General features: G+C 46.0%; 1 protein-coding gene across 1 annotated transcript; it reads left to right on the top strand.

The window, feature by feature from the left end:
• Positions 1 to 6,712: 6,712 nt before the first annotated feature.
• On the top strand, positions 6,713 to 9,330 carry LOC120922500 (zinc finger protein 260-like). Its single transcript, XM_040334690.1, has one exon. The coding sequence runs from the start codon at positions 7,124 to 7,126 to the stop codon at positions 9,245 to 9,247; it is 2,124 nt and encodes a 707-aa protein (XP_040190624.1). The 5' UTR covers positions 6,713 to 7,123; the 3' UTR covers positions 9,248 to 9,330.
• The last annotated feature ends 1,236 nt before the right edge of the window (positions 9,331 to 10,566 follow it).

The following is a 10,566-nucleotide window of genomic DNA, read 5'->3' as shown; positions in this document are numbered from 1 at the left end:
GTTTAGTGTGAATCTAGGGATAGTTCCGTCGGTGGGCTTGTAGTGTGACCATTCATTTTTTTACTTTAGTTTCAATTTAAAGGGGGTTGTAAAGGTAAAAAAAAAAAAATCCCTAAATGGCTTCCTTTACCTTGGTGCAGTCCTCCTTCAGCTCAGCTCAGCTTCAATGCCTCCTAAGCTGCCAGAATCCACCTACACCTCCCGCCTCTCCTCTTGTGTGTTCTGTGGCATAGAAAGAATGGTAAATAAGGGGTACTACAATCACCACTGTCCAGTGGTATATAGGCAGGGATGGACTGGCTATTGGGACTACAGGGAGTTTCCCGGGGGGCTGATAGCTCAGTGGGCCGGCTTCAGTGACAGCGGACCACCGCCCCCTCTCCGCTCCTCTGTCTCTCCCTTCCCATAGCGCTCACCTCCTCTCCCTCCCGCAGCGCTCACCTGGGGGGAACAGGGAAGCAGGGGGAGGACAGAGGAGCATGGGGGACGACAGAGGAGCATGGGGGAGGGGACAGACAGCTGACTCAACAGCTATGGCCTGAGAGTTTCTCACTTCTGCCTAATCTTGTCCCATAAGGGGGGGGCACCGAACAGATTCTTATGCCGCGTACACACCATCGTTTTCTGCGATGGAAAAAAACGTCATTTTCAAAAACGTCAATTTAATTGACCGTGTGTGGGCAAAAACGTCGTTTTATGTCTTCTAAAAAACGACAGAAAAAAATTGAAGCATGCTTCAATTTTATGTGTCGTTTTTGGCCGACGTCGTTTTCTGTGTTCTAAACATTGACCGTGTGTACGTAAAAACGTCGATTTAAGCCCACGCATGCTCAGAAGCAAGTTAGGAGACGGCAGCGCTCATTCATGTAAAACGACTGTTCAGAATGGAATCAGCACATTCGTTAAGGTGTTTTTCAGCTTATAGACAAGAAAACGAAATTTAAAGCACAGTCACTGAAAATCACGAATCGTATCTCACCAAACTTTTACTAACACGCAGCAACACGATATCAGCAAAAGAGGCCGTCTTCCGCATGGAAACGACCCTTTATAGTGACGTCGTGCGTGATTGACGGAACTGCGCTGTGCTAGAGCGTTGTGAAAAAGCGATGGTGTGTATGCTACGTCGTTGTTCAAATTGAAGTTTGAAAAATGAATGACGTTTTTTTAAAGCACATAAAGCGTCGCATTTTTCCATCGCAGAAAACGATGGTGTGTACGCGGCATTAGTCCCAGGTGAAATAATGTCTAGCTTCCCCACTGGTACTGCCTATAAGAGTACCAATACCAGCCGTTCTACTCTAATAAAGTAGAATGGCTAGTGAAGGGGGAGAGGGGGCTTGGGTGGCCGGGGGGGGGGGGGGGGGTGGGAGTTGTCCTGCCGCCATGAGAGAGACCTGTTAAAGTGGGCCAGTCTGGATGAAGTCCAGGGCCGAATTGTTGTCCCAGTCCAGCCCTGTATATAGGGAACAACACTAGTCCCACTTTAAATAGCAAAAAAATGCTATTGTGCAAAAACAAGTCTTTTTATAAAAACAATGCTGTAACAGTTCTGTAAAAAAAAAGTGCATATGGGTGGTATCCAGTAATAGCACTGCTTATAAATCCATGCGTCTGAAAATGATTGACAGGTGTTGCAGATCATGCATTGGTGTTCTCATTCCAGTGACCCCCCTAGGTATTAAATGCTCACCTTGGAGTGTGTGACTTAGCAATTATGCTCAGGTGGCTTGTGAACCACCCCTGGGTTCTATAATGGTAACAGGATCCTGAGCTTCCCACGCAGTATCTCTGGAATAATGGGGAATAAAAAGCCTCGATAGTGTGATATCGCTTTAAACGTTTTAAACAAATAAGAACAACCCCCCAATGGGGTGCTCACATGTACCAGGTGCGTCGGTGCACCACTCTGTGTATGGCATTAAAAATATTACAGCGGCTCGACAGGCAGTCCGTTTACATCCGACCGCCCATAGAGGAGAACAGGCTGTGTCTGTGTCCACTCTGCATCAGTGTAGAGGACACGGACCAGGTCAAGAGGATCGCTGCTATTTTACTGCATGATTGTGGAGGGAAGGGAGAAAGAGAAGCAGACTTCTGGAGAAGATGAGCTCGACCAAGGAAAAAGGTGAAGTGACATGGAGAGGAGAACATGCTGAGGGTGGGAGCGAAGTGAATAATAGTTGCAGAATGGAGAGATGAGGAAAAATTTGAGTGACTGGAACTGCAGTGTTGGGGAATCGGCACATCGTGCATATGAGGGAGAATAACAGACTCTCCCGTCATGCAGGAGAAGTGGAAGAAGCTCCCTGTGCGTCCCTCACTCCCCCCTCACAGATTAAGAGTGCCCGGGGCAGGCTCTCCACCGAGTAACCATGCTGTTCTTCTTGCAGTCTTTGGGCCCCTCACACAGTGGCGGAATGCCTGGGCCCTGTCGCAAGTGCGACTGCTGCGACCCTGGTAGTTCCGGCACTGTCCCAAGCTTTGAAGAAATCACAGAGCACTGTTCAATCCGTCATCCGAAAATGGAAAGAGTATGGCACAACTGCAAACCTACCAAAACATGGCCATCCACCTAAACTGACAGGCCTGTCAAGGAGAACATTAATCAGAGAAGAAGCCAAGAGGCCCATGGAAACTGGAGGAGCTGCAGAGATCCACAGCTCAGCTCCGGTGGGAGAATCTGTCCACAGGACAACTATTAGTTGTGGACGCAACAAATCTGGTTCTTTATGGAAGAGTGGCAAGAAGAAAGCCATTGTTGAAAGAAACCCATAAGAAGTCCCGTTTGCAGTTTGCGAGAAGTCATGTGGGGGACACAGCAAACATGTGGAAGAAGGTGCTCTGGTCAGGTGAGACCAAAATTGAACTTTTTTGCCTAAAAACAAAACGCTATGTGTGACGGAAAACTTAACACTGCACATCACCCTGAACATACCTTCCGCACAGTGAAACATGGTGGTGGCAGCATCATGTGGTGGGGATGCTTTTTTTTCAGCAGGGACAGGGAAGCTGGTCAGAGTTGATGGGAAGATGGATGGAGCCAAATACAGGACAATCATTTTACATTTTTGGTTGTAACATGACAAAATGTGGAAAATTTCAAGGGGTGTGAATACTTTTTCAAGGCATTGTACACTGCATAACATCATATTGTCCATTACACCAACCAATTGGGCATTTTGTATTGTTATTTTGTGCAAATGTGTTTGACCGCTGTACAGCTATCGCGTGACATAAAAATATGCAGTGCCCATCATTTTATTCTTTAGGGCTTCTGCTTTAAAAGAACCTATACATGTTTGGGGGTTCTAAGGCGTAATATCTAAAGATGTTTTTTTTTTTTACATGTAGGAGATAAATGTCAGAATTGGTCTGGACTGGAAATGGTTAGAGAGGATCCTCTTGGTAGGACCTGTATCATACCCGCCAACCCCTTTGCCGTGCACTCTAAACCAGAATGGTATTAATATCATTCATGCTGCATTTAACGTTTATCCACACCGTTTATTGCTAATTTTCTAACTCGCATATTGATTTATTTTTTGCAATCTTTTACTTATATATTGATTAGTGGTTCCAAATTAATAATATCTACTGCAGTAGGGAACAGACACAAAAGATACACTCGGCATCTTTCCAAATAACTGTTCTGCTTTATTATGACGTAATTGAAGGTTTTTATACACATGATTACGTAGGTATCACATTAATATTACAATTGTACGTTTATAGGCAGACTAATTCTAATCGGGACTCGAAAGAATGCATTATGTAATGAAAACATTATTAGTGTCGTGTGCACAGTGAGGGCAGTGTGCAATATATACAAAATAGAATACAGTTATATACAGAACTTTCAAATTTCCGTAACGCAAATCAAGGCTACATAAGAGAAGAGGTTTTGTCATTGAAAATAAAGCTTTGTTCGTGAAAAAAAAAAATGCTTCTAACTTTTTTTTTTTTTTTTTTTTTTTTAACTGGCTCCTAGATATAGTTTTTACCCATATCAATTGATTAAAAGCATTTACTACTAAATGTGTCCATCTGTTTTCTGGTAATAACACATCGCCAGGTTAAAGGTATTCACACTTGTGTCCTTATATGTAGGGTTGTCCCGATACCGATACCAGTATCTGTATCGGGACCGATACCGAGTATTTGCGGGAGTACTTGTACTCCCGCAAATGCCCCCGATGCCTCACCCGATACTCGCCCCCGCCGCCTCCGCCTCCTCCGCATACCGCAACAACGCCGCCGCTGCCTGGTTAAACAGCGTGCGGGGAATATCACAGCTTTCATTTGAATAGCTGTAGTGTTTCCCGCCGCACCGCGTATAGACACTCCACCTTGCTCGGGATTGGACGGATCTGTCCAATCGCGAGCAAGGGGGGAGTGTCTATACGTGGCGCAGCGGGGAACACTACAGCTATTCAAATGAAAGCTGTGATGGTCCCCGCACGCTGATTAACCATGCGGCGGCGGCATCTAGGTATGGGGGGACATGGCTGCATATGTGGGGGGACATGGCTGCATATGTGGGGGGACATGGCTTCATATGTGGGGGGGACATGGCTGCATTTGGGGACACATTTAAAAAAAGTATCGGTATTCGGTATCGGCGAGTACTTGAAAAAAAGTATCGGTACTTGTACTCGGTCCTAAAAAAGTGGTATCGGGACAACCCTACTTATATGTGCTTGCGACCCTTGAGCCAACCAAGTATGCCAGAGGGGCTTGTGTGGTTCTTGGGATCAAGGAGCAGAACAGAGAACCCAAAATTACCAAGCGACTGCTTGGGGGTAGTGCTACATAATGATCTTTATAAAGAATAAAAGTTCTACAAGCTAGGACTTTACCCTCGGATGGTTCAGTGGATATGCAGTTGGCTAAAGGATAGATACCAGAGTGTGGTTGTAAATGGGTTCACTCAGAACAAAGAGGAGTCACTGGCGGTGGTCTACCACAAGGCTCTGCACTGGGTCCTCTTTCATTTAATATATATAATTGTAAGTGATATATCTAAAAGGGGTTGTAAAGGTTCATGTTTTTTCACCTTAATGCATTCTATGTTTCATTTTTTATGCTATCAACAAAAAATGACAGACAATTTTGGAAAAAAACGACAAAACAATTTATCCTCCTCCACTGGAAAAGCACATCACCTCCATCCCTCAAGGAATGGCTAGGCCTCATGAACACTACTTTAAGATCATGAACAGGTTATTTACCTGCACCGTGGATGCCCTGCTAAATTTGAGATGGTTTGGGGAGGGGGTTACTACTATGTGACTCTGGAATGTGCCATAGTGGTGCTCTATTGGTACTGTCATTTTTTTTTTTTTTTCAGCCACTAGGTGGAGCTGTATGCTCTCTTCAGTGAGCTGACATCTGTACGTAGTTCTATGATGTTGGAACCTGTAATTTATTATTTTTGTACATTACAACTTTAGATTATTTTGTAAGTGTTTATGAAACATGTATTCTTGAATGTGATCCAATAAAACTTTGTTCTGATTAAGAAAAAAAACATTAAAACCATTTTAGAGAAAAAAAAGTTGCAGTAACAAATGCTCACAAAGCTTAAAGCGGGGGTTCACCCCTAAAGAAAATTCTAACATTACATTGAGCTCACTACCGACATTGACAGTATGCAGATCTTTTTTTTTTTTGCCGTACATACTGGCCCAGATTCAGGTAGAATTTGCCCCTTTTTTACAGAGGCACAGGGCAGCGTTTTTGCCCTGCGCCCCCGCAAATTTACTGCGCTGCGCGCGATTCACGGAGCAGGAGCTCCGTAAATTGCGTGTGCGCTCTTTAAAATTGTAAATGATCCCGTAGGGGGCGGGAATCATTTAAATTAGGCTCGCTCCCGCGCCGAGCGCATGCTCCGTCGGGAAACTTTCCCGACGTGCATTGCGGCAAATGATGTCGCAAGGCCGTCATTTGCTTCCAAGTGAACGTGAATGGCGTCCAGCGGCATTCACGAATCACTTACGCAAACGACGTGAAATTCAAATTTCACGACGCGGGAACGGCGGGTATACTTTAGCATTGGCTGCCCCTACTATTAGAAGGGGCAGCCTGACGCTAAAGACGCCGTACGGAAACTCTGTAACTTGCGTACGCAGGGCCCGCGCAACATTGTGAATCGGTGTTAGTATGCAATTTGCATACTATACACTGAGCACAATGGGAGCGCCCCTAGCGGTCATCGCAAGAATGCAGCCTAAAATCAGCCTTATGCCACGCAGATTTTAGGCTGCAGTCGGCGTTACGATGTTCCTGAATCAGGAGCATTCGTAACGCCGGAGCAAGTCAGCAATTGCGCTGCGTAACTATGGTTACGCAGGCGCAATTGCTCTCTGAATCTGGGCCACTGTTTTTACGTTATTTTCCCCCCGGCTTCCGGGTAGTGAATCCCGCGGGAGTGGGCGTTCCTATGCACAGGCTAAGTGATTGACGTATGACAAAAGCTTCCCCTCGGCGCATATGGCCGCGTCACGAGTTGCCGAAAGAAGCCGGACTGCGAGTCGGCTCTATACGGCGCCTGCGCACCGATGTTCGGCTTCTTTCTGCTTTATTGTACTTCTGCTTTATTGTACAGTTTCCCTGTACTAAAAATGCTCCGAATGGGTCCAAAGAATGAATGAAATTATACCACCCAAAGGCAATAATGGGAATAATAGTGTTCCCTGTAAATTAAATACGAAAATGTAAACATGTGTTATCACACACTATTTTAAAATGTAATAATGAAGGTTAAATGAAAGAGAAAGCAACTTTACTGCAGCCAAATTTACAGAATTTCTATATTTGTTTTTTTTTTATCTCCTTACAGGTGGATTGATGAACCAAATTTCTGTGCAGGTTGGTGAGGCACCCCAGTGCCAAGTCCATATGAGTGTACTGGAGGACACAAGCCACACAGGACACAAGCCATATCAATTTCCAAAATTTGATGATTGTTTTGGATATTCTTTCGGCATTGATCCAGCCTCAGAAGTTTTGGGGGGGGTTCTGGAGGTGACAACGGAATTAAGTCAAATTCAAGAGAGAAGCAATACCTTCTCTGGATTGTGACAAAGGCTTTACTGCAAAATCAGACCTAACTAAATACCAGATGGAACACATAGAAGGGATGCCGTATCTTGGTTCGCAATGCGTCATAGCTATTACAATGCAACCCACCCTTGGACATGAGATTGTTCACAGTAAAGTGAAGAGGTATTTTTGTACTAAATGTGGCAAAGCATTTACAGCAATGTCAAAACTTCTCGCACATGATAGGGTTCATACAGGAGAGAAGCCATTTCAGTGTTCCAAATGTGACAAAGCTTTCACAACAAAGGGAAATCTTATTGCACATGAGAGGGTTCATACAGGAGAGAAGCCATTTCAATGTTCCAAATGTGACAAAGCTTTCACAACAAAGGGAAATCTTATTGCACATGAGAGAGTTCATACAGAAGAGCCACCGTTTCAATGTTCCAAATGTGGCAAAGCTTTCACAACAAAGGGAAATCTTATCACACACGAGAGGGTTCATACAGGAGAGAAGCCATTTCAGTGTTCTGAATGTGGCAAAGCTTTTGCTAAAAAGACAAACCTTATTACACACCAGAGGGTTCATACAGGAGAGAAGCCATTTCCGTGTTCCGAATGTGGAAAAGCTTTCGCAACAAAGAAAAAAATTATCAAACACCAGATGGTTCATGCAGGGGAGAGGCCATTTCAGTGTCCTGAATGTGGCAAAGCTTTTACACAAAAGTCAATTCTTACCAGTCATATGATGATTCACACTGGAGCAAAACAATTTCAGTGTTCAGAATGTGACAAAGCTTTTTTAAGGAAGCCAGATCTTCGCAAACATCAGATGGTTCACACAAAACCATTTCAGTGTTTTGAATGTGATACGGCTTTTGCAACACATTCACAGCTTGTCAGACACCGAAGAGCTCCCACTGGAGAGAAGCCATATCCATGCTTAAAATGTGATAAATCTTTTACACAAAAGCCATGTCTTATTACACACCAAATGGTTCACACCGGAGGGAACCTGCATCAGTGTTCTGACTGTGGAAAAGCTTTTGCAGGGAAGTTGGCTTTTATCGTGCACCAAAAGGCTCACCATCGAAAAAAGCCTTATTATTGTTCAGAATGTGACAAAGCTTTTACAGCAAAGTCATCATTTATCCTACACCGGAGGGCTCATTCTAGAGAGAAGCCGTATCAGTGTACTGAATGTAAAAAAGCTTTTCCATGGAAATCACACCTTATCACACACCAAAGAGTTCACACTGGAGAGAAGCCCTATCAATGTTCAGAATGTAATAAAGCTTTTAAAAGGAAGTCAGAGCTCATCATGCACCAGAGGGTCCACACCGGAGAGAAGCCATATCAATGTACTGAATGTAACAAAGCTTTTAGGGTGAAATCTTTACTTCTCAGACACGTGAGGGTCCACACTGGGGTGAAGCCATTTCGTTGTTTGAAATGTGACAAAGCTTTTTCATTGAAGGGAAACCTTATCATGCATGAGAGGATTCACACTGGAGAGAAGCCGTACAAGTGTTCTGAATGTGACAGAGCTTTTGTGCAGAAGGCAGAGCTTATCGTACATGAGAGGGACCACACTGGAGAGAAGCCGTATCAGTGTTCTGAATGTGACAAAACTTTTAAAATGAAGTCCAGCCTTGTGAATCACAAGAAGGTGCACACTGGAGGAAAGCCATATCAGTGTCCTGAATGTGGCAAAGCATTTTTAATGAGGTCATACCTTGCCAAACACCGGATGATTCACAAGAGAGCTAAACCATTTCAGTGTTCTGAATGTAACAAAGCATTTTCAATGAGGTCATACCTTGTCAAACACCGTATGGTTCACACAGGAGATAAACCATTTCAGTGTTCTGAATGTGGTAAAGGTTTTATAAAGATGTCAGATCTTATCAGACATAAGGAAGTTCACACTAGAGAAACATTATACATAGAGAAGACTTTTCACTGTTCTGAATGTAACAAAGCTTTTACACAGAAGACAAATCTTATCAGACATGAGAGGATTCACACTGGAGAGAAGCCTTATCAATGTTCTGAATGTGATAAAGCTTTTATACAAAAGTCACATCTTATCAGACACCTGAAGGTTCACACTGGAAACAAATCATGTTCTGAATTGGACACAGCTTATCTGGCACCAGAGGGTTCATTCTCTTCATCCTCCACTGTAGAGCAGAAATTCTGAGAGAAGGAGGGATATTAAAGGGGTAAAAGCTACAAAGATTTTGGGGTGTCCCAGCAGTTTCACACCCCATGTCATCCAACAATCTAGTGCAGGGGTGGGCAATTATTTTTTCGATGGGGCCACATGAGAAACTAAAAATATTTTGGAGGGCCGGGCCAAAAGGCTAAACTCAATACTGCATAAAATCATTTTTATTTCTTTATAAAAAGCAGTAAATATCATTGTTGGAAAACTCGTACGAGTACGTGTTATAGACATGGCACAGGAGTGGGACAGAGGCTGGGGACATGGCACAGGAGTGGGACAGAGGCTGGGGACATGGCACAGGAGTGGGACAGAGGCTGGGGACATGGCACAGGAGGGGGACAGAGGCTGGGGACATGGCACAGGAGGGGGACAGAGGCTGGGGACATGGCACAGGAGGGGGACAGAGGCTGGGGACATGACACAGGAGGGGGACAGAGGCTGGGGACATGACACAGGAGGGGGACAGAGGCTGGGGACATGGCACAGGAGGGGGACAGAGGCTGGGGACATGGCACAGGAGGGGGACAGAGGCTGGGGACATGACACAGGAGGGGGACAGAGGCTGGGGACATGACACAGGAGGGGGACAGAGGCTGGGGACATGGCACAGGAGGGGGACAGAGGCTGGGGACATGACACAGGAGGGGGACAGAGGCTGGGGACATGACACAGGAGGGGGACAGAGGCTGGGGACATGACACAGGAGGGGGACAGAGGCTGGGGACATGACACAGGAGGGGGACAGAGGCTGGGGACATGACACAGGAGGGGGACAGAGGCTGGGGACATGACACAGGAGGGGGACGGAGGCTGGGGACATGACACAGGAGGGGGACAGAGGCTGGGGACATGGCACAGGAGGGGGACAGAGGCTGGGGACATGGCACAGGAGGGGGACAGAGGCTGGGGACATGGCACAGGAGGGGGACAGAGGCTGGGGACATGACACAGGAGGGGGACAGAGGCTGGGGACATGACACAGGAGGGGAACAGAGGCTGGGGACATGACACAGGAGGGGGACAGAGGCTGGGGACATGGCACAGGAGGGGGACAGAGGCTGGGGACATGACACAGGAGGGGGACAGAGGCTGGGGACATGACACAGGAGGGGGACAGAGGCTGGGGACATGACACAGGAGGGGGACAGAGGCTGGGGACATGACACAGGAGGGGGACAGAGGCTGGGGACATGACACAGGAGGGGGACAGAGGCTGGGGACATGACACAAGAGGGGGACAGAGGCTGGGGACATGACACAGGAGGGGGACAGAGGCTGGGGACATGACACAG

Source organism: Rana temporaria, unplaced genomic scaffold (assembly GCF_905171775.1).
Source record: "Rana temporaria unplaced genomic scaffold, aRanTem1.1, whole genome shotgun sequence".
Taxonomy (NCBI): domain Eukaryota; kingdom Metazoa; phylum Chordata; class Amphibia; order Anura; family Ranidae; genus Rana; species Rana temporaria.
Note: the sequence above shows the minus strand (reverse complement) of the source record. Positions and strands in the feature narration are given on the sequence as shown.